General features: G+C 43.0%; 1 protein-coding gene across 2 annotated transcripts; it reads right to left on the minus strand.

The window, feature by feature from the left end:
• Positions 1–6,544: 6,544 nt before the first annotated feature.
• GIMAP7 (GTPase, IMAP family member 7) lies at positions 6,545–15,079 on the minus strand. Of its 2 annotated transcripts, none has more exons than XM_027101531.1 (2): positions 14,954–15,079; positions 6,545–8,018 (listed from the first exon to the last, which is right to left on the minus strand). In XM_027101531.1, exon 2 carries the CDS (start codon positions 7,975–7,977, stop codon positions 7,096–7,098), a length of 882 nt encoding a protein of 293 aa, XP_026957332.1. In that variant the 5' UTR covers positions 7,978–8,018; positions 14,954–15,079; the 3' UTR covers positions 6,545–7,095. The 2 variants fall into 2 exon arrangements, with proteins under 2 accessions (XP_026957332.1, XP_026957333.1); XM_027101532.1 differs by lacking the exon at positions 14,954–15,079 and adding an exon at positions 13,880–14,090.
• Between the last annotated feature and the right edge of the window lie 12,568 nt (positions 15,080–27,647).

Here is a 27,647-nt window from a genome sequence, read left to right on the forward strand (position 1 = left end):
AAGAAAGAAAGAAAGAAAGAAAGAAAGAAAGAAAGAAAGAAAGAAAGGAAGGAAGGAAGGAAGGAAGGAAGGAAGGAAGGAAGGAAGGAAAGAAAGGAGGAAGGAAAGACAAAGGGAGAGAAGATAATGGTAATAACTTCTAGGGCTTAAAAAGGAAAAAAATACACAACAATAATGCATAGATGGGGTGGAAGGTGGGGATGGAGTTTAAATGTTCTATAGTAATTTGTTGTATAAGAGGAAGGTTAAAATATAGATTCCTTTTAGACTTTGTTAAGAATATGTGTTGTATGAGGAATATAGCCAATATTTTGTAATTACTATAAATGGCATGTAACCCTTAAAAATGGTATAAAAAATTTAAAAATTTTGAAAAAAGAATATGTGCTGTGGCCACTAAGAAAATTAGGAAGAGTGTATATAATTTCCAACTGAGTAGAAAACAAAATAGAATGTGAAAAGAAGAACCAAATAATCCAACTTAAGGCACAAAGAAGAAAGAAAAACTATGAAACAGGTTGGACAAGTGGAAAGCAAAAAATAAAATATTACAAATGCATCCAAATAGATCATAAATTATAACTACGATAAATACATCAAAGATTTCCGATCAAAAATAAATATTGTTTGGAGTGGATTGCAAAGGAAATCCAAATCTAAAACATGAAACTTGAGATAGGTTGAAAGCAGAAGTAGAGGCAAATACAGCAATCCGATTCTAAACAAACAAGAACAAAATATCAAATGAGATAGAATTTTCATTCAGTGTTTCTTGCGAGCCTGTTATGTGCCAAGCACTGTTTTAGGCAATAGCAAGGTAAAGATCCTTGCCCTCCGGGCCTTTCAGCGTTCCTTGAAGGGACAGAAAAGAAGCAAAAAAGGAATAGTGTGTGAATTATAAAATAAGTATAGAAGATGTTCACTTATGTAAGAAAAAACAATCAGGGAACATATGGTAAAGAGGACCAAGAGTGAGAAGGCAGGTTAAACGTCAACAGTGTGGAAAGGGAATACCTACAAAGTCCTATTCTGCAACATGGCAACTTGCTGATTGCAAATCTCAGAGAATGCAACCCAATCTAGGAAGAGTTTTGGATAATCGAGATGCTTTTTAACAAGAAGAGAGAAATTTGAGAACAATTGCCTTGGATATTCCATTTTTTATATTTGTTTATAAATATAGATGAGACTGATGTTTAAAAATATAAGTTGGTTTGCAACGTCCTCGGGATCTTCCCAGGTGTCATCTGAAACCGACGGTGAGGCAGACCACTCCAGGTGGGCAGCCGGCAGGTTTAATAAGCAAGGAACTTACAAGGCTTGTCCTGAGCGGCCACGAGGAGAATAGCTCTCCACCCGTGTCTGCCAGAATCGTCAACCTTTATACAGAGGCCTTCAGTGGGTTCGGTCCTGTCTAGCATCCAGATAGTGTCAATTTCTACTCAAGGCTGTATCCTTGGGGAGGCTTCTGGGAGTGGGGAAGCCAAGCAGAACACACATACCAAGGACAGCAGAGTAGGTGGGGAGCCCCCAACTGGCTGGGTCTAGTTCTTAGGTCCAACTCTCAAGCCCCGTGACCCGCTCTCGCGATGTCACAGGCTCGCGGCTCGCGCAACGCGCCCTGGCGGTCAGCGAGGGCTTTCGCTAGCACGGAGGTGGCTGCTTTGGTAGCTCCCTGGCTGCATTGGTGGCAGATGTCACAGCAACAATACAGTCACATGCAAGAGAAAACGCAGGTTAAGACAATGATTCCCCAAATCAATGACCAACTTTTTCTACCAAGAACCTATGATCGGAACCACTGATTTACTAGGTCCCCAGGTAGGGGGGTCGGATCACTCAGGGGCTTCACTTGTGCCCTCATGTGACTCAATAAAGATGATACATTAACAGTCTCATCAGTAGGAACACACTGCATTCTGTTCGGACAATGGCACGGGTGCCTCCTTGCCAGGCAGGGATCACGTCCAAGGCCATTCTAGTTTGGAGGGCAGCTTTTCTCATTAGAGAAATGTCAGCGTTCAGTAAGGACAGGCTTTGTTGGCTCTCATTCAAGACTTCCTGGGTGAACTTACCAAGGGCTTCTCTGTGTGTATACCTTCCAGAAAGGATGCGATTTTGCCTCTATGTTCAACAAATTACCCTTCCAATGAACGTTTGGTCGTTCGTGGATTATACACGCAGCACTTTACAAATGATTGCTCTGTCTCAAACGTGCCTCCTTTGACCTTGGGGCTCATTACTCAACATCTCTGGAACCCCTTCTGCTGGAGTCACCTTTGAACTTAAAAGCCACAGTGGAAAACAAGTCTCTGATTTGTAGCTTCTTTTTTTTTTTTTTGCGGTACACGGGCCTCTCTCTGCTGTGGCCTCTCCCGCTGCGGAGCACAGGCTCCAGACGCACAGACTCAGCGGCCATGGCTCACGGGCCCAGCCGCTCCGCAGCACGTGGGATCTTCCCGGACCGGGGCACGGACCCGTGTCCCCTGCATCGGCAGGCGGACTCTCAACCACTGCGCCACCAGGGAAGCCCTGTAGTTTCTTTTTATTTTCAACCAGAAGCATGCTTTCAAGTTGGGTCATTGACCCTGTTCACCAGATTGAGACCCCGGCACAAGGTAAATCCACTCTCCATAGGTCAAGTTGTGATCTCTAAGAACGGTCGGAACTTTGGCCACAGCTCACACCATAAACTTGCTGTGACAGTCTCCTATTCATAGCACTGAGCCTTACTGCCTGTCCTCTCCCAAGGACGGGGAGACTCCATGGCACAGATTTTTAGCTGGTAAGGCTCCGCTCGGATTGACCGTGAGAAAATAAGGCTCAGGGCTCTTCGGGACACTTCCCCCCCTTCAGATATTGCAAGCCCTACTCCATCCCTTTGAATCCTTTGACTGTGTGGGATGTACACATAAGTACCCCTCTGGGAATGTGGTCATGTCAAATTTCTTTCCATAATCTGCACGAGCAGAGCGCTTCCCTGGACTCCTGCTACACCACTCACGGGAAGCACGCAGCGCCACTCTTACAGGAAGAGGATTGGCAAGATCTTGGCATGCTTCTCTAGCGTGATCTGCTCCATAGCAAAGAAGGTGATCTATGGCTGAGCCTGTGATTAAATAAGACAGGCTTCACGAAGAAGGGAGGGCAAAGAAGGAAGACATTTATTCTTGTCTCCTACTGGCCCATCAAACTGGGTCCATCAGTGCCTCATGAAGGAAGTCTTGGATAGCTTCTGCCCTAAGCGCAAACCCTCTCCGGTCTCTGTTAGTCCCATTTGTGTAATTACAACATCCAACCCAATAATCAAACTCGGAATTTCACTGCAGGGTAAAGCGTCTCCTTCCCCTGGCTGGTGCCTGCTTCCGCTGAAGGACCAGCAGCGTGCACAGGGCTTCTTCCATCTCTCGCCACCCTGCCCTTCGCCACCTCCTCCCCCCGTCACTCGCCTTGGTTGTGACCCCTCGTGGGTTGGAGAAGAGGAAAAACCATTGAAGACAAGGCAGGTGTAATCTGGCTTTGGGGGATGGAGGCATACTTCGTGGCTCTTTTCCTCATGGGGCCCCATTAATGACTCCTCGCAGAGTCTCCCTGGAAATCTGCCATCACAAGTCCGACTGATAGCCACCATCTCCCCGCAGCTGGTCACTTCAACTCCAGTTCCGGGCACAGGTGCGATCCCTGGTGGACTTCCGGGCAAGTCCCCTCAGCCTGCCTTTGGCTGGCTCCCTCCTGTGTGGCCCGCATTGACTTATGGGGAGCACATACTTTTGCCCCACAGTCAGTGAAAGTTATGGTTGCTTCCAATCAGCCTCTTCAGTCTTTACCCTCTGACAAATAGTAACGTCCTTTTGGATTATATTTCCCACAGGAGCACCCGACTCCAAAGCTGAACTCCAGAGGACACAGGTCAGGTCCTCCCAGGAATCTCTTACCATACACCACTCATGTCCTCTGGCAGCATCAAAGCCCAAGGGGCCACCTTACTTGCTGGGAGGTGAGAGGGAAGTGTTGTCCTGTTGGGTAGGGCACGCAAGTGGAGTCCCCGTGGAGCCTCCCTTATTAAATCACACGGTTACACATAGATCCCCCTCTTTACCAGGGAGCCAATTACTCTCGAGATGAAGCCCAAAAGTTTGCCAATCCTAAAGGCTGTTGTTCTTATGATCAGAATGTCCTCTTTTCAAAAGCCCTTTCCTCTTGACCTCTTCAAATACCTACCGAATTAGTTGAAGAGCTAAACCTCACCTAACTGGTTTCCAGCTGCTTCCTTGGCAGGACCTGCCCAGATCTTCTAGTGTATGCCTTTGGAATGTGGGGGTGTTGGCAATACTGAGGACTCAGCTGAAATTCACATTTATGTTAATATCCTGTCACATTCACCCCAGGCCTCTCACATAACCTTCAGTCGAAAATTTCAATGTAGGACGTTTACATTGGACCCGCCCTTTGACGTCTGCTACTCAGCTTGTCACAAACCTAATTCAGTACTGTGACTCCTGAGTCTACCCCGATGATCTTATCTGCAGACCCTAACTTTCCTGTTTCTGAAGAGAAGCATGATTAATCATTCCAGGCACCCACATGGACACATCCTATACATCCTTCACAGGAGATTTCAAGCCCTGAATTCTTCCTCAAGTCTTCTCCTATGAATCCTACTTTAATTCCCCAATTATGGGTCATGGCTCTCACATATTTCAACAATTAGGAATGATGCACACAAAAAATGCTGGAATTTCCAGAGACCTCAGAACTCAGAACCACCTTCAGAGAAAACTGGGATGTAAGCATTGTGAAGATTGTCGAGCGGGCAAGAATTCCTTCGACACGGGAGAAGATAATGTCGATGATTTTTATTTGATTTACTCATTTCTCCTCTGGGCATGTCTTACCTTCCAAAGTGGAATATAAGCTGCATCGTCCATAGGCCCTAACGTACGCCTAGATACACACAAGTTAATTGAATTAATAATGCTTCTGCAAGTTGCTGAGAGAAAATGTCATTTAAACGGCTCTTACATGAAAGTGTCAGGGCAGTGCATGAATAGTTCGCTCTCTAGAGATAATATTGCACTGATGAATCACTCACAAGGAACTACCTCTAAATACAAGAATTGTGTTATCGGAAATAGCAGTTTGGACCAGCGGTGTTATGTCACAACATATATTATGAATGTTTTCTCACAATGGGCTTTACTTCCCTGCTGTCTTTACTCCATTCATAATATTTGTGATGAACCTTAGAATGAGCAGGTATCTGGGATCCTATTTTCTCCAGATTTGATCTCGAATCCCTGCCTCCCTAAATTTCACCAGTGCAGTAAATACTCTCAGTCACATTCATGGGGAAAGCAAAGGACAGCTGTAAAAATTCCAACAATTTGAGTTTGGGTTATCTGCCATCATTATAAATGATATAGAATCATCCCTCTAACTTCGAAGGTTTGCAATTATTTTAGCAAGACAGAACCTTTTATCTGCTCACTGCCAATGTCACAGTCCATGTGGGTAAACTTGTCCCAGAGATTTCAACAGTCAGGAGAGATTTTTCTGCTGGCAGAAAACACTAGAGGGAATTGAAAAACAACAACAACAACAACAAAAGTCAGGGGATGCTCTGAAAGAGAAAAAGAAGTAGGTATCATAAGATGTATCGATCAGGATTCCAGCAGAAAACAGATGGCTTAGTATAATGAAGTAGTTGGAGGAGAGCCTAGTGCAGGGGCTTCCTACAAGCTGTGGTTTGGAAATGACAAGGGAGAGGGCTAGTAACAGTGAGGAAATTACATCCTTACCCTAAGGGGTGAACAAAAGCTGGAACCCAGAAGGAGAGCTGGGTAGAGAGCCTCCAGGGGAGGAGTTATGAGCTTCCGGCTTAGGGTTGCAGCTAGTGGGAGATGCCCCTGCAGGGACAGAGGCAGGAAAACAGATACCCTGACCCTGCTTTTCTATCCTCAAGAGCTCTCCTGCTTGGATTTCCCATTGGCAGAAACGGAGCAAAAGTCAGAGAGCGAGAGATCCCACTGATGTAGTCCATATAGATCAGCCTCCCAGGCAAAAAGCTAGAGTGAAAGAAGGGTGAACTGTGGATCTGCAGAGGCAAGAAAAATATTTGGCACAGAAGAGATTTCTAAGGTACAGCAGGGACATTTAAAGTTAGGATGGTACCTTAAAAAAAGAGAGAGACAGAAAAAAAAAATCAGAGGATTTATCAACGTCCACATCTCCATGAACCACAGAGGAATGGTGCCAGAGAAGCCTGGTGCTTCACTAACAAAGTACTCATAGATGTGGACTGACATAAGACACATTACCAGTGGGGCTGACACTGAACGTATGCAGGCTTTCTTATTTGAATCTTCCTAAATTGACTCTTTGAACTCTCTGAAATAGATCATTGCCTGCTTATGTCAATTTCATAACCTCTTACATTCACTGGCATTGTGTAGAAGGACAGCTGGGAGCCAGGCATCGTGGGGAATGTGCTGGGAAGATATTTCATTCTGGTTAGCTCTCACCGCGTAACAAACCATCCCCAAACTTAGTGGTTTAAAACATCAACAATCGTTTATTTTTCTCATGAAATGAAAGGTGGGCAGGACCCCGTGGGGATGGCTCATCTTTGCTCTTTGCGGCTCCATCCGTTGGCAACTGGAGAATGCACTTCGGTGTCACCTCGCTTCCATGACCGGCAAGCTGCTTCTGGCTGGCAGCTGAAATATCAGCCAGGGGAGTGGGCCAGTGACTTCAAGTCCTCTTCATGTGGGTGACTGGGGCTTCCTCACAACATGGTGGCCAAATTCCAAGGGCAAGCACCCCGAGACAGCAAGGAGGCATTTTCCCTTTCTAACCTTGGAAGTCACATGGTGTTGCTTCAACCACCCAGAATTTATCGAAGCGGTCACAAAGTCCATCCAATTTCAAGGCAGGGGATATAGACCCATAACTCAATGGAAAGAGTAACAAGGTCAGAGTGTAAGAAGACGTCAGAAAGAAGATATGGTTTCAGTTTATGGGTTTAGTCCTCTTTGGGAAATGCAAACTGCCTATTAACAAGTTATAGTAAATTGAGAAGTAAAAATAAAATTGACACTACTTCCAAAACATTTGCCATATTTTTGAAAGCACATTTTTAATCTCCTTGAAAACAACTTGAAATATATTCTCCTTGGCTTCTTCCCTTATATTTTTCATTCGTTCATCATGCTTCTGCATTAGCAATTTTATTTGTTCCTCCTTTGCTTCCTGTGGTCTATGGGCATATTCCTTTTCTACTAGTTTAATTTCCTTTTCTAATTGATCAGTGTAGATTTTCTTCAAGACTTCCTCCTGCTTTCTCAGCTTTTCCTCTATGTCCTTGTATATGGCATCGGAAAAGTAAGCCCCCCAGTTGTTCTGCACCATCTTCTCTATCAGCTCCACCAGCTCCCGCACCTGAGCTTCCTTCTCAGTCCAGTCTGTAGTGTTGTTACTGAAGGTACAGCAGCGGTCTCCACACTCCTGGAGGATGCTTCGCAGGTTTACGTCCGCAGTCTGCAAAAAGTCGCTTAGGCTGCGGTCCTCCAGTTCCTCTTTGCGAGTGAACAAGACGATCATGTGCTTCATGGCTGGTTCCCCAAACATAGCCTTGATCAACGCCACGGTTTTCTGCTCTTCCTCCGTGTAGCGGCCCAGCTGCATGACCAAGATGATGGCGTGAGGTCCGGGGCAGGAGGCGAGGACACAGCGGCTGATTTCCTTGCAGGTGGTGTTCAGGCTCTCCTTGGTGTCGAAGAGCCCTGGGGTGTCAACAACGAGAAGGTCTCTCCCCTCCCATTTCCGGGATGCTTTCTGACAAGTTTTGGTAACAGCCTGGGCAGCAATCTTAGACTCGAATTCCTTTCTCCCGAGGATGGTGTTTGCTGTGGCACTTTTCCCATTCCCAGTCTTCCCGACCAGCACGATCCTCAGAGTATTGTCCTGGGCATCAGCCATGTTTATATCAAGAGGCCCTGGGGCTTAGGTACCCACAAGATCTTAAGAAAAAGAAGGAGAGGGAAAAAGGGTCAATTTGGGCAAGTTGGAACCATTCCCAACTCTTTTTTTCTTTCTTTTCCTCCCTGCAAATATGTAATATTCTATTTCACATAAACAGCTCAATTGCTGTGGAAGAAATAACAAAGTACTTAAAGAATATCCCCACAAAACAGTCATGTCCAGATGGTTTCACATGGAATTAACTGAAACCTTTAAAGAGCTGATAATCTCAGTGCTACTTAAACAATTCCTGATCACATAAAAAGGAAGGAAAACATTCAGCTCTTTCTATGAAGCAAGTGTAATGTTGATCCCAAAAGCTAACCACGATTTCACCAACAAATAAAGCGATACACGTCTCATGTGTGAGCATTGATTCAAATATCCTAAATAAATTATTAGACACTAAAAAGCAATACACGTTGATTAAGTACTACTGTTTCAGAAATACTAGGGTGGTTCAACATGAGGAGACTGATTGTTGCAACACATCCCATTAATAGGTTAAGAAGAAAAGGAACTAGGTGCAGAAAAGAATTTGGCCAAATTCAACACTAATTCATGTTCTTTTTTTTTAATAAATTTATTTATGTATTTATTTATTTTGGGCTGCATTGGGTCTTTGTTGCTGCACACGGGCATTCTCTAGTTGCGGCGACCCGGGGCTATTCTTCATTGCAGTGTGAGGGCTTCTCATTGCGGTGGCTTCTCTTGTTGCAGAGCATGGGCTCTAGGCACGCGGGCTTCAGTAGTTGTGGCTCACGGGCTCTAGAGCGCAGGCTCAGTAGTTGTGGTGCACGGGCTTAATTGCTCCGCGGCATGTGGGATCTTCCCAGACCAGGGCTCGAACCCGTGTTCCCTGCATTGGCAGGTGGATTCTTAACCACTGAGTCACCAGGGAAGCCCAACACTGATTCATGTTTAAATCATAAAATTTAAATGAATAGATACTTCTTTAACATGATATTACATAAATATAAAAATTTTTTTCATCGCTTTTTTTTTCATGCAACTAAAATAGTTGATTATAAAGTTCATTTGGATGAAGACAAAAGAAAATTAGCCTTGGCAATCAAGAAAAGAAAAATGAGGGAAGACTAGCTCTACCAGATAGTAGAACATTATAGTTTGTATAATTAAAGCAGTATGATGTTGGTGCATGGATAGAGAGAACAGTGAAACAAAAACAGAAAATTCAGGAGTAGACCAAACTGATCACACTATATTCATTTATATTCAATTCAGTTATATTATGTTACATTTATATTCAATAAGGCAGCATCTCACATCAATGGGAAAAAAAGATGGACTAATAAGCAACACTGAGATAACAATACAGAAAAAGATAAAACTGCATCCACCTCCTGACGCCATTCAAATTCCAAATAGATCAGAAATTTAAATGTAAAAAAAAAATCCATATGATAATAGAAGAAACATGGATAAATCATTGTAACCTGGGGGTGGGAAAATATTTCTAAGATTTGAAATAGAGTAAGGAAAAAGACTCCTAAATTTGATTACATAAAAATCAAAAAGATAATGTGAGGCAAACAAACAAGTAAATAATCCTCCATACACAAATTAAAACACAAATGTCAACTTATATAAAAGAGGGGCAAGGGGCAATTTTCCTTTTACACCAAGAATATCTATACAGATGGCCAACAACCACATGAAAAGATGTTCAGCATCACTAATTATTGAAGAAATGCAAATCAAAACTAAAATGATGTTATCACCTCACAGCAGTCAGAATGGCCATGATCAAAAAGTCTACAAATAATAAATGCTGGAGGGCTTCCCTGGTGGCGCAGTGGTTGAGAGTCCGCCTGCCGATGCAGGGGACACGGGTTCGTGCCCCGGTCTGGGAAGATCCCACATGCCGCGGATCGGCTGGGCCCGTGAGCCATGGCCGCTGAGCCTGCGCGTCCGGAGACTGTGCTCCGCAATGGGAGAGGCCACAACAGTGAGAGGCCCGCGTACCGCAAAATAAATAAATAAATAAATAAATAAATGCTGGAGAAAATGTGGAGAGAAGGGAACCTTCCTACACTGCTGGTAGGAATGTAATTTGGTGCAGCCGCTATGGAGAACGGTATGGCAGATCCACAAAAAACTGAAAATATTGTTACCATATGATCTAGCAATCCCACTCCTGGGCATATATCTGGACAAAACTCTAATTTGAAAAGATACATGCACCCCTATGTTCTTAGCAGCACCGTTTACAATAGCCAAGACATGGAAACAATCTAAAAGTCCATTGACAGATGAATAGGTAAAGAAGATGTGGTACATATATACAATGGAATATTACTCAGCCATAAATAAAATGAAATAATGCCATTTGCAGCTACGTGGATGGGCCTAGAGATTATCATATTGAGAGAAGTAAGTCAGACAAAGAAAGACAAATATTATACGATATCACTTACATGTGGAATCTAAAAAAAATACAAATAAACTTATTTACAAAACAGAAACAGACTCACAGACATAGAAAACAAACTTCTGATTACCAAAGGGGAAAGTGGCGGAAGAGGGATAAATTAGGAATATGGGATTTATGGATACACACCACTATATATGAAATACAAAAGCAACAAGGATTTACTGTAGAGCACAGGGAACTATATTCAATACCTTGTAATAACCCATAATGCAAAAGAATCAGAAAAAATATATATATAACTGAATTACTTTGCTGTACACCTAAAACTAACACAGTATTGTAAATCAACTATAATTGAATTACAAAATAAAAAAAGAAAGCAAAGAATATCTAAAAGTAGAGAAACAAAAGACCAGCAACACGATAAAAAATGGAGAAAGAGATACAAATAAACAGTTCAAAGAAAAAAATGTAAATATCCCTTGAATATATTAAAAGAGACTAACATTCACTTGTAATAGAGAAAAATATATCAAAACATAGAAAAATTAAATTAATTATTTAATATTACACTAAGATACGATTTCTCACCTACAGGTTTGGGAAAAATCCAAAAGTTTGCTGGCATAATATACTGGTAAAAGGTATAGGGGAGACAGGTGCTCTCCCACATGGCTAGTGCGAATGGAAAAGCAGTGTAAAACATCTAGAGGAGAGCTTCCCTGGTGGCGCAGAGGTTGAGAGTCCGCCTGCCGATGCAGGGGATGCGGGTTCGTGCCCCGGTACGGGAGGATCCCACATGCCGCGGAGCGGCTGGGCCCGTGAGCCATGGCCGCTGAGCCTGCGCATCCGGAGCCTGTGCTCCGTAACGGGAGAGGCCACAACAGTGAGAGGCCCGCATACCGAAAAAAAAAAAAACAAAAAACATCTAGAGGAGAAGTCAGCAATATCTCGCAAAAGTACATGTGCATTTACCCTTTGATTATCAACCTCAATTTTGGGATTTATCCCAAAGGTACACTGACAAAAATACAGAAAAAAATTCTGCAGAAGGCTGTTTACTGCACCACTACTTGAAACAGCAAAAGACCAAAAACCTATCAAATGCCCATCAGTAGGGGCCTGGTTGAATAAACTAAGGTATATTCACACAGTGCAGTACTAGCCAACTAAAACAGAATGAGATCTATCTTTATGTCCAGCTATGGAGACATCTCCAGGATATATCATTAAGCAAAAAAAGCCAAGTGGTGAAAATAATGAACAGTTTACTATCATTTCTCTAACCAGGAGGACCGGAGCCTACATATATAAAATGTAATATATATATTTTTTCAATCATATGTAAAAGCAATGGCAGGATAATCTGAAAAGTAAGCAGACAAAAAAGTTACTTATATGGGGATGGAAAAAACAGGGTGGAGGGAAGCTGGGAATAGACGCTGGGAACTAGACTACTTTGGATATACTTAGATTTCATAGATTTGATCTTGAAAGCATGTATTATACAGCAAAAATTATATTTCAAAATACTAGTAAAAAGCAAACGAAACAAACTAGCCAGATTGTATTTTGTGTGGTGGATGAACCACAAAAAAATTGGTCCTAGAGACGTGACAATGCAGTAGTTTCTTTGTCCATCCCCAGTAGGATATAGTTAAGCAACGCCCCCCCCCCCCGCCCCAAAAAGAAAACCTGCAGAAAATTGTTTTCGGGAATCCTATTCTTAGTTGTGTGTATGTGCGTGCGTGTGTTTGTATAGTTTTGAAATCCATTGAAAAGGCATAAAAACAATGATGAGCCCAGCAACAATGAGCACCCTTAGTGCCAGATTGTAATCTTCAAATGCCATTTCCTACCAAAAATTTAGGGCTCTTAGGAGAAAGTATGGATTCCAGGTCTGGGCCAGGCAATGTAAGAGTTGAGCATAGACCATCTTGTCATACTAGACAGCAAGGATGCTATGAAAAAAATTACTAGGATCCCATCAAAAGGGCTTAAGAGCCAACTTGAAGACGATCCCCAACAGGACAAAGATGAGACAGTTTGAGCATCGGTAAGAATAATGATTTCAAGGGATTGAAATATACCAAATAAGTTAAAATCTATGTGTTCATAGCAATGCCATCTTCTTAGAAGAAGTCAGTTGTTCCCTTTGGAGTATGCTAGGAGTATGTCATTCTGAACGTTGACAAAGGGAAAGAACAAAGCATTTATCTTGTCTTTCTTATATAACTGTGCCTCGTGGAAATGAAAGGATTGTTGAGGGGAAGTTTCTTTTTATAGGTTTATTCCATCTATTAAATGAAGAAAGAATGATAGAATTAGAATATCATAATTTGTGACCCTTAAGGAAACATATACTCAAGGTAATCATGATTATCTGAGACAACCAAACATTATGTGCCTTCTGATTGACGTTAACAACTGCACCTGTGAAGTACTCCCACCAAAACACCAGCCAAACTTGAATCTGACCAAGCTTCTCCCTAAACAGGATGCACACAAAACACTGGAACTAGAAGAGCAGGTGACATTTTGGGGACGTAATCAGCAAAGTGTACACTTCCAATTCTGCTGGACAAAAGACCTCCCCTTTCTTAAAGAAATTTTATAGCAAGAAACAAGGAAGGTAGAAACCTATGTGTTAAGTTAAATTTAAGAGATATCAGTGAATTGCAATTTATGGACCTCATTTGGGCGCAACTTCAAACAATTTTTAAAATTATGAGACAATCAGGGCAATGTGAATATAACTGGTAATTTTCTAGAAATTCTCGTTGCTTTTTGAAGTCTGAGTCTGGTAATTTTTTTAAATGGTCTTTATCTTTCAGACATACATACTCAAATATTTACTGATAAAGTGACACAAGGTCTGACATTTGCTTCAAAGTAATCTGGGGTGGCTGGGGAGTGGTGAGTATATAAATGAAACAGGACTGGCATAAACAGATAATCGTTGAGGCTTGGTATAGGTACATGGAAGTTCCTTATATTATTCCCTCTATCTTTCAATAAGTTAAAAAAATTCCACAATAAAAAAAATAACCTGGGTGTAGTGTAACCGCTACTGAATGTATACTGTATACCGAGCACCCTAATAAGTATGTTTTGTATATTACAGTCATCCCTCCATATCAGTGTGGAGGGGGGATTGATTCCAAGACCCCAACGTGTTCCAGAGTCTGCAGATGCTCAAATATCTCAGGTAAAATGACTAGTACCGTTGGCTTCCATATCAGGGCTTTCACATTGGCAGATTCCACCTACCTTGGAGGGGAATTTCCATCCTGTTTTGTTGAATCTGCCAATGTAAAACCAGGGATATGGAGAGCTGAATGTGTATTTATTGAAAAAAAAATCCACATGTAAGTGGACCCGCACAATTCAAATCCGTGTTGTTCAAGGGTCAACTGTGTCTCACTTACTCGCAAAAATAACCTGCAAGGAAGCTAACTTTATTACCTGAGTTTTTTAAATGAGGAGACTGATGTGGCTCAAGAATTCTGAGACACTTGCCCAAGGTCATTGTGCTAATAGGTGTTGAGCAGAGAGGGGTCCAGTTCAAAGTCTGTCTGACTACCATGCTCGCTCTTAAGCACTGCACACTACGGCCTCTTCTTGCTCCTTCTCGGACCCGTCATTCTGTAGTCCACGTCAGGTCAGAGGCAGATCAGGGGAAGACAGTCCACACTGTTTCCCGAATGGTGAACTGGTTAGCAAGACTATAATTAGGGAAGGCAAGGAGGGGGTCTCACACACATGTTTTTTTTAGCATAGCTAATCCTCTCTGCATAGCACCCGCTCCTCACCTCATATGCCACCCTATTAGGGACACAGCTTCTCTCTGTGAAGTGTCAGAAAGCATTCAAAGTGAATTCTACATTTCCTGTGTCATTAGTGACCTGGGTAATCCCTGGAGAGTCACCATGCTCTCAGGGGTTCTGATTCTTTTTCAGTAAAATCAACAAGGACCTACCGTATAGCACAGGGAACTCTACTCAATATTCTGTAATAACGTATATGGGAAAAGAATCTGAAAAAGAATGGACATACGTATATGTATAACGGAATCACTGAGCTGTATACCTGACAGTTACACAACGTTGTAAATCAACTCTACTCCAATATAAAATAAAAATTAAATTAAAAAAAAGAAACAGGGGTTTAGACTGGGTGGCCTCTGAACTGCCTTCCAGCTCTGAAGACCTGCCTTGGGGACACTCATTTCCTACTAAGGGAAAACTCTGGGTTATCAAGTGGTACTCAATATCTATCACAACAGCGACTAGACAGACGGTGCAGTATTCAGCAAAAGTTTGTCATGTTAACTATGAGATGTATGGACATTATGCTCATAAACATCTTTCCTCCCCTCCCTCCCCTCCACCACCAGCACTCTGGCAGCATCCTCCGTACTGCGTTGCTTGCTCACCACCTGGTCCCTTCTCACGCCGGAGCCCACCCCCACGCAGACTCCCTGCATCCTACTGCCCCTCTCAGTTCTATCCTCTGTGGTCTCTTCTCAGCCAGGCTCACCTTTTGAAGGAGTTGATGAGTTGTCAAGTTTTCTCCAAAGAAGCTGTTTGAGCCGGTGCTTTCGCTTTAACTATGAGGGGGAAATGTTTGCACCCTCTGAAACCTCTGATCCAGGAAGCAGATTGGGTGGGGCCAGTGAAGGAACTGTTTGCCTTTAAAGAGACAGAAATATTGCGCCGTAACTTGGTGGGTGCTTCAGCTTTGACAAGTTGAAAGCTTTTTCTCCGTGTGCCTGATATCACACCATCTCCAAAGTTATACTTGTTGTTTGGGGTTATTGTGGTGGGTCCAAAAGGCCCTTAGTAAATGACCTAAATCTTGCCCTGAAAGCCAGTCACAGTGTCTGATCATCTCTCCTGGGTGCAGTGGGAGACTGCAGGGCTCTTCGGGGAAGAAAGAAGTCAGACAAGTGGCTTGGTGTATCCTCGGGGTAGCGCCAGTCTATTGCTGGGTGGAGAGTAGAACTTGTAAGTGATGAACTTGACTATTTATTTAGCTGAAGAGATTTCTAAGTACAGTGTGGAAGGTGCAGCCTGGTTTCTCCTTACTGCTTATAGTAAAATGCAAGAGGAAAGAGACTGGAGTGATGCAGCTACAAGCCAGGGAATGCCAGGGATTGCCAGCAACCACCAGCAGCTGGGAACACACAAGGGACAAGCTCCCCCTGGAGCCTTCAGAGAGCATGGCTTTGCCACCATTTTCAGTGTGAACTCCCAGACCTATGCAGCAATGAATGTCTCTGCTTTGAACCTTCATAGTTTGTAATAATCTGTTAGAGCAGCTCTAGGAATCTAGTCCATCGCCTTTCTCTTTTCCTCTACCTTTTCCCCTGCCAGGTTTCTGTTCCTCCTAACGACCCAAAGACTCCCCTCCTGCATTACATGGTCTGAGCGGTGCAAATTTACTAGAATGCGCTCTTCCGCATTCTCTACCCACACGTCTGGCCCAGATGGACCGTGGAAGTCTCAGTGATGGGAGAAGTTGTAGCTTTCTCAGGAGTTTAGCTTTGAAATTCTCTGGAGACTCTAGCTTTTGTCAACAATTTACACAACACTGTCAACTGAAAAAAGTGCACAACCGAAAAGTTGAGAATTCTGTTTTATTCAGCAGACTTTCTGAGGACCTGAGGCCCGGGAGGCAGCCTCTCAGCTAGCTCTGAGGGACCACTCCCAAGACATAAGAGAGGAGCCTGGTACTGGCATCTTTACAATCGACACGGCGCTTTTCTCCACCACAATCGAGTGTCAGTAGATCGGCTTCACTGTGTGCGAGTGAGTGGACCCAAGTTTGCTTCAGTGATAGAAATCGTCTGTCACATAAATGCTATTAAAAATGCATTTGCATAACTGTATTTTCTTTAATTTGCTTTTCTATATCAGTGAGAAGATTTTCAACAAAACTGAAATTTAAGAGTTCTGTGTTTTAGAACTTTAGGGTTTAATTTATCATGCCTTCAAAACTTGCCTACGGTAGGTACTCAGTAAAGACCCTCTTTTAAGTGCACAGGTTAGACCAAGAGCAAATCTCTATTGTCACTTCTATTAGCCCCTGAATATTAGTTCTTAGTTTTCCTTTATATTGTACGGTCCCAGGTAACACTATCAGTTTCCTTTAGTTTGTTTAATAAATATTTCCCGAGGGGCAGGTCTATAAGTCCTGTCTTATAATGCCACACAGGGGAAGCAATCCCCAGTGAAACATGTCTATCCTACAATATAATTAAGCAAAAGAGATGTAACCATCTTATATAAAACCTATTTACATATACCAATATTTATTAACTTTCATCTCAATGTTATGATTTTATACCTTTACCTTTAGTTTCCATTAGGAGCCAATCAACAGGTCTCCTCCTCTCTGGGCTCAGACCTAGGTGGTGACGACATGGCTAAATGCACCATGAAGAGACGAGCTGTGGGCATTTCGCACTGTGGTTCCCGCATGAAAACGGCAGCTGGTGGTGCCGGGACCTACGACACCACTTCTGCCGCCACAGTAAAGTCAGCCGTCAGAAGACGGAAGGGACTGAAGGACCAGTAGAAGGGCCACCATTTGAAACATTGCTAGCCTACAATAAATGGGTTAATTTAGGTAACAACAGCAACAAAAACAAAAAACAAGGCTTGTTCTTACAGGGACTCCTAGAAGTTTTTGTTTTCTTTTTATCCCCAACCATTTAATCTATTTTGTATAACAGACTCTGGGTTCCCAGGGACTTCCCTGGTGGTGCAGTGGTTAAGAATCTGCCTGCCAACTCAGGGGACACAGGTTCGAGCCCCGGTCCGGGAAGATCCCACATGCCGCAGAGCAACTAAGCCCGTGCGCCACAACTACTGCACCGCGTGCGCCTAGAGCCCGCGCTCCACAACAAAAGAAGCCACCGCAATGAGAAGCCTGAGCACCGCAACGAAGAGCAGCCCCCGCTCACCACAACTAGAGAAAGCCCGCGCGCAGCAATGAAGAACCAATATAACCAAAAATTAATTAATTAAAAAAAAAAAGAAGGCTCTGGGTCCCCAGAGAGGAGTTGAGCCAAGGGACCCAGGCCCTGTTGTCAATCTTTAAACTTGACTAACTGGCCTAACCGCTGCCTCAGGTAATTGTTGTTCAGGTATCTCAGTGTAATTTTCCTTCTGCCCTTTACATATATAGATTATTATAGCTATACATATTTATTTATTTTAAACTGGGATAAATAGAGTGGACTTGATTGGGGCCTTTTAATGTTGGGGACCAGTTGGGGGGACCTTTGGGACCATCCAACCTCAGGTCATGTTCTATCAAAACCTTTTCCTTTAATCTTATTAACATTCATTTTACTTACCCATTTTTAAATACCAGTGATAGGGATAGAGTAGGATAGTTGCACAGGTAGTTTTAGAAATCCCACTGGGGGATTATAGTTAGAGAGGGAACTTTAGGGAATTTTGGGAGACCACTCTAAGTTAAAGATCACTCAGGAAAGCTATTGGAACATCATGAAACAAAGCAGGCTTGCTTAACAATAAAGCCATATATAAAAGCACAAGATATTCAAGGTCAGCAAGATACTGATTCTTAGGACTAAGTGGAACGGAGCAGAACACAGAACCCTGAAGTGCCCCCCGTCCCCAACCAGACTGTAGCCATGACATGAGCTGCTCCATCTTGAGCAGTACTGAATCTAGGGGCACAATTCCAGGAACTGGCCTCAAGAGAATGGGATTAACATTATTGCTCATAATAATCTATATCTTTGTGGGCAGCCAAAGAATTGTAGCTTTTCTGCTCATATATGTAAACAGGCAACTAAAATTGTCAGCAAAGAGGTGCTACAGACCCATCATGTCAACATCTTCCACTCTGAGAACATGGCATCCTATGTCAGCGTGAAGTTACAGGAGCTGAATCTTTGCCCCTAATCCCACAGAATGGAATGGTCTTTGACAGCGGGGAATTGAAAACAGCTTTTGCCACTTTCCTGTTTGCCCATTTCTGTTCCCCTCTAACCGTAAAATAACCTAATTATAGGAATGAGATCACTAGGCAATTTAACCTAACTCCTGACTTGAGCTCTCCTGAATGCACACCATGCCTCATCTAACCTGTTGATCCTTTTCCTAGATTAAATGAAGAATGAAGAATGAAGTGGTTAAGGAATGACCAGCTCTCTGCCCCCAAAAGCCCCCTTGGCAATCCTGCAGGCAGATCACACAGGCAAGATAATATCTGAAGAGATGGGCTTCCCTGGTGGCACAGTGGTTGAGAATCTGCCTGCCAATGCAGGGGACACGGGTTCGAGCCCTGGTCTGGGAAGATCCCACATGCCGCGGAGCAACTAGGCCCGTGAGCCACAACTACTGAGCCTGCGCATCTGGAGCCTGTGCTCCGCAACAAGAGAGGCCGCAATAGTGAGAGGCCCACGCACTGCAATGAAGAGTGGCCCCCGCTTGCCACAACTAGAGAAAGCCCTCGCACAGAAACGAAGACCCAACACGGCCATAAATCAATCAATCAATAAAATCTAAAGAGAGAGCCAGCCAGCCTGCACGCAATGGAGAAGGATGCAGAATCCAACTTCTTGCTTTGACGATTCACTGAGATTCTTGTCCCCCATTTTTCCCTTTAAAAACTGTCATGGCTGAGCAGAGTCTTCAGAATTGGTTTCTGGACATGAGTCCACCTTCTCTCCAGATTGCCAGTTCTTCTGATTAAAACACTTTTCCTTTCTACTAACACTTGCCTTTTAAATTATTGACTTCTGAGCGGCTAGCAGCTGAACCTGGGTTTGGTAACACAAGGACAGGAATATTAAGGGAAAGGTGACATTCCAAAGTACAAGACCCTCATTATACCGAAACCTGAGATGATTTAACGTATTTGAGTGTATGTTACCACACTTCTGCTGATCTGAATAGCGCCAGGACGTTCCTAGTTTGATCATACAGGGTCAAAAACTCCCCGCCCTACGTGAAAGAGGAGCTAATGATGTAAGCATGACATCTACTCAAAGAATAAGGAAGAAGGTGGTCTTCTCTCCCTCCCCACTTGTCCTTGGGTTATAAAAATGTAGCCCATTTAGTTCTCGGGGCAGAACCCTCTTGCTTGCCTACTTGTAACCTTAGTGAGGGTCCTATATTAATAAATCTAGTTCTTACCTGTCACATTGCTTCTTGCTGAATTCCTTCTGCACCGAGACATGAAGAACCTGAGCTTCATTAAGTCCTGAGATGAGTTGTGCAGTTTCAGTTGGAAGATTGTGGGTTCGAGTCCCAATTGAGGTGTGTGGTTTCACCAATAAAACATCTGTTTATAATGAGAGCTTTCTAAAAATTTACCAATTTAGAAGTTTTTCCAATTTCAAAGATCCATCATCTGGCCATTAATGAGATATAATATTAATAGTGATTCAAACCAATAAGATGCAAGAGGCTTCCCCACAAGAGCGTGCAAAGGATGCCCCTGAAAGAGATCCAGAGGGTTTATTCCCCAAAATCGTCTAAGAAAGTACAGGCTGAGGCAACGCATGTTAAGACGGCAAAAAGAACAAACAAAACCCCTGAAAGTTGACACAGCCAAGAGGCTGCTCAGAATCCGAGTCTATTTGATTGGCTGCTCAATGTGCACCTATGGGTACCTTTTGGATGGCGGAGACTGTAACAGGAAAGGGCCAATTCTCACTCCATGTTGGATCTGTTTCTTTGACTTTAGTCTTTGCTTTTCGTTGCTTTTGTGATTATAATCACACATAATGGCCTGCTTCAGGGAACCCTACCCACCTGTGAAGGGCTGCAAGACAGAAGAAATGAATACATGCCCTCCCCGAAGCTGGCCATTCCAGGAGATGTTTTGCAAGACTGACGGCCCTTTTTACTTTATTTCCTCCCCACCTCTCCCTCTCTATTCTGCCTTTCTACTTTACTTCCCTCTCTGATTCTATAAAAGAAACTGGCATCCAGACCCCGATAAGATGGTTATTTTGAGACACTAGTCTGCCATCTTCTCAGTCTGCCGGCTCTCTGAAAAGTCATATTCCTGGCCTCGACACCTCGTCTCAGATTTATTGGCCTGTCATGCAGCGAGCAGAGCGAGCTTGGACTCGGTAACAAGACCAAGTTTTCAAAACACAGGCGCACACACCGAAAAGCCCAAAGAAGATCAGGTAGAACATTTACATTTCAAAGGCACAGGAAGAGAAATGCCAGTCCCCCCTTGAAGGGCTTTTGTTTCTTTAAGAACAGAATACTAAAAAGATGTTTTTATTAAGCCGGCTTTTCTAATTTCACTGCATAGGTAATAAAAGAGCCCCATCTTAGCCATTTTAAGGGTGAGAGTTCCTTTAATTTCCAGTTAAGTAGGTACTTATGAGCTCTGTACATACATGAAGCTGGCTGGAGTTTTAGTCGGAGGTTGGCTTTCTGATGCCCCTCATTTTTGTCTGAGAGAATCTATTTCCCATTTTAAAGTTGAATTTATTGGGGATAAAATTTACTAGTGTCCTTTTATCCTGACAAATTCTTGCGAAGATAGCCAATTTGAGGAAAGATGTCAGATCAGCCTCTTACCTAACCATTCATCCTAGACCACTCAGTATCCTTCCAACTGAGCAAATCCCAGTGTTTTTCAACCAGGCTGCCCTAGTATCTTTCAACTAGAAGGGGTCACTCCCCAATATCTTTGAACTGGGGAGCCAGGTAAAGACACTGCCAAATAAAACTCAAGATCATCAATCAATAATTGGGAGACCCGAGAACCACGAGGGACTCAGGCAAATTCGTCTGGACCCTCCGAGGAGGCAGATGGGCACAGGTGGCCTCTGTTGGTACCGAGGCTCTGGTTCCTCGTGGAGTTCAGATGGAGAGAAATTTGCTCTGGGGCGCTTTGTGATTGGTTACCAAAACTGTCAACTGAAAGAACAAAATACCACAACCTAAAAGTTGAGAATTCTGTTTTATCCGGTCGACTTTCTGAGCACTTCAAGCCCAGGAGGCAGCCTCTTGGCTGTGAGGAACTGCTCCTGTTCAGGATGGAGTAGGATGGTTACACAGGGAGCTTTAGAAATTCCACTAGGGGATTAAGGATGGAGAGGGAACGTTGGGAGACAACTGTAAGTTAACTATCACTCAAAAAAGCAATGAAAACATCATGGAACAAAGCAGGCTTGCTTAACAATAAAGTCATAAATAAAAGTACAAGATATGTCCCAGGCCATCAAGTGAAAAAATGAGGCCTGCATCCTGCTGGTCGACATAATGATCCTTAGGACATGTACCTCTGCACATACCAAGGACAGAAATATAAGGGAAAGGTGACATTCCAAAGGGGAAGACCCTCACTATATTGAAATCTGAGCTGATTTAACATATTTGAGTATATGTTACCACCCTTCTGCTGATTTGAAGAGCGCCATGACAGTCCCAGTTGGACCATATAGGGTCAAAAACTCCCCCACCTGGTGCAAAGGAGGAGCTAATGATGTAAGCCTGCCATCTACTCAAAGAATGAGGAAGAAAGTAGTCTTCTCCCTCTCCCCACTTATCCACTGATGATAAAAATGTAGCCCACTTAGTTCTCGGGGCAGGCCCCTCTTGCCTCACCTTGTATCCTTCACAGGCATCCTATACTAATAAATCCACTCCTTACCCACCACTTTGTCCCTCACCGAATTATTTCTGTGCCAAGACATAAAGAACCTGAGCTTCATTAAGCTCTGAGATGAGTTGTGTGGTTTGACTCCCAACAGGTAAGAGAGGAGCCAGGATGTATAGGAATTTTGCAAAAAAAACCCAGGTAGTCAGAACTTGAAAAGATTACTGTTAACTCAAAAAAAAAAAAAAATCAGACAACAAGTCAATGAATTGAGTGCTTTTCTCTATCTGGTAAGATGCAAGAGTCTGGCTCATGGAAATCATGCCTTTGATATGCACCTTAGCTGTCTAGGGCCAGTATCCTGCTCTCTCCCATCCTGAGTCCCCTCAGGGGACCCGGTTGGGGGTCTGCAGTGGCTGGGGGCGTGGCAGCAGGCGGCCTGTTTATCTCCATCCTGAGTTCCCTCAGACTCACCGTGGGGGTGGGGAGGGCGGTGGTAGGGGCTGCTCGCCTAATGGCCGTGGTATCCATTGTTTGCTGATAGGGCAAGCAATATTTTTCTTTCACAACACCAAAATAAAAACCAAAAAATTGTTGTTTTTTTTTTAAAGAGAAGCTGAAGGAATCAAGGCCTGGGAGTGCCATTTAGGGTCTCCTCGGCTCCGGATGCGCAGGCTCAGCGGCCATGGCTCACGGGCCCAGCCGCTCCGCGGCATGTGGGATCTTCCCAGACCGGGGCACGAACCCACGTCCCGTGCATCGGCAGGCAGACTTTCAACCACTGCGCCACCGGGGAAGCCCTAAGGTCTCCTAAACTCTTAAGGGGAACAGGCTGACTGCCAGGATATTATGAGCTCAGTGAGTTATACGACCACCTGCCTTACATCATGTCCCAGCCACCACCAAGAGCCCAGCCCACACTTTTACAGAATACCAAATTCACACAAAAGAATTGTTTTATCTAAAAAAATAAGAAGAGGAGGACATTATCCCTCAAAATAAGATAAAACAAGCTTTAATGCATTTAAAGGTATGGAGGGCTTCTCCCCAGGCTACACTGGCAGTGCGGGATTACCACCTCCGTCTGCGTGGTTTAACGGCATTCAGCATCCTCCTGTGAGCCCATGACACCTGTCTGGTTCCATGAGACTCCGTCGCACACTCTCATTTAGCACATGGGCACCAGGTCTCTCCATTAACATATGAAATGCAGACGGTGGAAACATAGGTGGGTCTTGATTCTGCCACTAGCGAGATCTGTGGTTTGGGGGAGAAAAATATGACCCCTCTGAGCCCATCATCTTTACAGATGCGACGATAAGGAAGTATTATTGAAGTCAGGTGCCTATCGCGGAATTGTATCATACTCTGATATTTGGGCCTTGCCCAACGAGAACAAATCCTCAGACTCCCCCACTGGCAGGGGTCATGAACCCTGGCCTGCTTACCCTTACTGCTTCTCAGCTATCGGTTTGTTATAGTTATAAACTTCCAGCAGTGGCGCAGAAAAGGGAGACCACCATGTGGGGGGAACATTCCTGAGGCTCTCGGCTCCAGGGGTTTGGGATGCGGGACCGATATTAGTACAGGCCCTCCCTTCCCGGTGTTCTTGAGTTCCGAGGGTCACCAGAGCAACGGATGGCTACAGACAGTTACACAGATCAGCTTTATTGACCCCTTGGCTCCAATAGCCAAAAAAGCAGTCAGCAAGGAAATGGGTTTTTCACCCACAGTTTTCTATTTCTCTCAGGAAACCCACAGTTCCCTTCCTTCTTTGCCTACCTAGATTTCTTAGTCCTACACCTCCAAAGCCCACAATGTCTGCTTAGAAATCCCCTGGATTCTTAGCCATTCCATGATCCTAATGGTGGAAGAGCCCGATTAGGAGAACAAGAGCTGGGAAAGAATGTAGAGGCTGCCATAGTCACCCGATAGCCTTCAATGACTTGCTTCCTTTCTGCCGTTTGTAATTTGGTTTGCGTGATTTCTGCTCTTATTTTCATTTCTTCTTTTTGGTTTCAATTTGACAGCTTTTGTTGCTTCCCTTCAATCCTCCTGTAAAGACATTGTTCTTCAGTGCTTTCTTACTAATGATGGGTGCTATAAATAAAACTTTTACAAGGGGTAAGGGAACCACTGCAACGTAAACCTCAGCATATCACAGCACAAACTTCTTGTTTCCCGTAAATCCCTAGATTTTCAAGAAGTGGGAGACAGGATGTTCTATTGTACTTTCGCTTGTGCAGAGAACAACCCACATCCTGCCTCAGCTGCAGCCATTTCCTGCTCGCATTTCCTCACCACCCTGTCTTATCCATCACTTGAAATTGTGGTCATAGCACAGGCTATGAAAGGCTAGGTTACGGGGTCCAGGTCCCCTCTTGGTACCTGCTGAAGTGTTCAGAAGGGAGAGGAGAAAGGCTAGGCCAAAGAGAAATCTCACCATGGAAACTGCACTGAACTCTCCTTAGGATTCTTTTCAGACCCCTCCTCAGGCTGCCCTGGCCTGAGGATGAAGTTCAAGGGTTTTCCTGTGAGTCTCCAAACCCACAGCAGGGCCTCATTGAAAGCAGGTCCAGCAGTCAGCACTTTTGACTTTGACTGAACGAAACAAAATTAACTCTGCTCTAGACTTGAATAGGTGTGTATGGGTGTTGCTGTCTTTCAAAATCCTGACAATGAAGTTCTCAAAGCCTAAGTAGCTAATAAACAGCTGAGCAGCCTCATTGCTTTTGACTGTTGCTTATCATGAAAAAAATATAACTTGAAAATGGTACTTAATGACTCATTTCTAAGCTTTGAGAGGCCGCACGTGACTATGTGGAAATATAAGGAGACACTAACATTTTTCTTATCCTCTGCAAGTAGAGCATGTTTGTATTTAGTGGAAAACCAAGGATTCCAGATAAAATAGCAATCTGGAAGACAGTGGCGGCTGCCGCCTAGGTCCCTGTTAACTAATGTTCATTCAACTACAATAAAGAACAACAAGAAGGGGAAACTAAACTCTACAAAACCCATGCACTCAGCAGGAAGGAAGAAGAGCGGAGCTAGCGACATGGCCAAAGTTTAACTTAAACTAATGACAGGGTGTCCAACTCCAGAAAGCATTGTGGGGAGCCCTGCAAGCTTATTACTGGTGAAAAACCATAACCAGTGGAAATTCTTTTTAAAGAAAGCAAAGTCTCTAGACGTTGTCCTAAGATCATATAACAAGTGAATAGACATTTATCGAAAAAAAGTCTACTGAATCTGAGTAAGAACAGTGAGAGTCTGTATCGTGCTTGAGCCGTGACCCACTTTCTCCGTCCCCAACCCATCCTCAGCCCAGCTTGACGGAAACTCCATTCTAGGCAGGGGTGGCCGAGAAGATGGGGCTCCCTCTCCCCTCAGCTACCCAGCAAGAATATAGTATAGTACCAACAGGGCCAGGCTGGCAACATTTCCCATCCCCTCCAACACTGAGCTGCAGAGACAAAAGTTCTGGTGAGTTCCGCCAGCAGTACCCTATTGCTCCTCTATCCATAGGGCAGACACTCTACCCTAGGCATGACAGGCCCCAACTGCCCACACTCCAGCTCCCTCTTAAGATGGAGGTTTCACGCTAGGAGAGGCAAGTTGAGAACTCCAGAGGCTACCATCCCCTGCTCTGGGCTTGGAGCTGTGCCTCCAAGATTTTGTTCAGGATGAAAAGAAGTTCCTAATAACAGAAAACTCTAAAGCCCTCCCCAAAGGAAGCAATTATTTGAAATAGAGTGTGGGAAGTTCAAGTGAAAGCGTATTTCTGAAAATGATAAAGATTTTAGAGGAGACTGCAAGACGTACAGAGAAACAGAAAAGTGTGATCCTCGTACTGGAAAAAATCAGGCAACGAGAATTGCCTGTGAGAGGGCCCAGATGTTGGATTTGAAGACAGAGCTTCAAAGCAGCAATTATACATATATTTAAAGAGCTGAAGGAATCACACTTAAAGAAATAAAGGAAGCTATGATGACAATATCTCATCAAATAGAGAATGTCAATAAAGAGATAGAAATTATTTTTTATAAAAGAACAAAATAGAAATTCTGAAGTTCAAAAGTAGGACTGAAATTTAAAAATTTACCACAAGGGCTTAATGACAGATTTGAACTGACAGTAGAAAGAATCAATGAATTTGAAAATATAACAATTATAAACATATGAACTCAGCAACTGAACCCTGAAACACATGAAGCAGAAAATGACAGCAATCAAGGCAAAATAGACTATTCAACAGTAATAGCTGTAGAGTCCAATACCTGACTAAGAATAATGCATCGGTCAACTAACCAGAAAGTCAAGAAAGAAATAGAAGACGTGGCCAACACTATAAATCAACTAGATCTAACACAAGATACTCCACCCAGCCACAGCAGAGTACACATGCTTTTCAAGTGCGCAAGGAATATTCTCCTAAGTAGATCATTTACAAGGGCATAAAACAAGCCTCAATAAATTTAAGAGGCTTTAAATCGTACATAGTGTGTTCTCCAACCAAAATGGAGTAAAATTAGAAATCAATTAAAAAATTGAGAAATTCAGTAATATGTGGATATTAAACACCATCTTAAATAACCAATGAGTCAAAGAAAAAATCAAATGGGACATTATAAATACTTTGAGATGAATGAAAATGAAGAAACAACATAGCAAAATTTATAGAGCTAAAACAATGCTTAGAGGGAACTTTATAGTTGGAAATACCTATATTAAACAAAGAAGATCTCAAAACGATAATCTAATATTTCATAATAAAGCAGTAAGAAATTAAGAACAAACAGTGTAGAGCAGTCAGAGGGATATAATAAAAGTTAGAGTGGAAATTAATGAACTAGAGAATATTAAAACAATATAGAAAATCAACAAAACCAAAACTTGATTCTTTGAAAAGATCAACAAATTGACAAATCTCTAGGTAGTCTGGCCAAAAAAATAGGGAGGAAAATTAAATTACTAAAATCACGAATGAAAGAGGAAACACTGGTACTGAGCTTACAGAAATAAAACAATTACAAGGAAATATTATGAACAATTTTATGCCCCCCAGATTAGGTAACTTAGATTAAATGGACAAATTCATAAGCGATCAAAACTGAATCAAGAAGAAATAGAAAGTCTGAATAGACCTATAACACTTAAAGAGGTTCAATTACTAATAAAAAATATTACTACAAAAAACAAACAAACAAACAAAACACCCAGGCCCAAATGGCTTTAGTGATTAACTCTCCCAAACATCTAAGACGAGTTAATACCAATTCTTCACAATCTCTTCCAAAAAATAGAAGAGGACGAACACGTCTCAACTCACTCCATGATGCCAGTATTATACTGATATCAAACCGGAAAAAGACATCACAACAAAAGAAACTATATACCAATATGTCTTATGAATATAGAGGCAAAAATCCCAACAAAATACAAGCAAAGAGAATCCAGCAATACATAAAAAGGCGTGTACACCATGAACAAGTGGAACTTATCCCAGAAATTCAATATTGGTTTAAGATCAATTAATGTAGTAAGCCATATCAATAGTATAAGGAAAAATGATCATTTCAATAGATTTAGAAAAAGCATTTGAGAAAACTGAACACAGGTTCAT

This window comes from Aethalodelphis obliquidens, unplaced genomic scaffold (genome assembly GCF_003676395.1).
Source record: "Aethalodelphis obliquidens isolate GAN/ISIS:26980383/991018 unplaced genomic scaffold, ASM367639v1 scaffold5, whole genome shotgun sequence".
In the NCBI taxonomy this organism is placed as follows: domain Eukaryota; kingdom Metazoa; phylum Chordata; class Mammalia; order Artiodactyla; family Delphinidae; genus Aethalodelphis; species Aethalodelphis obliquidens.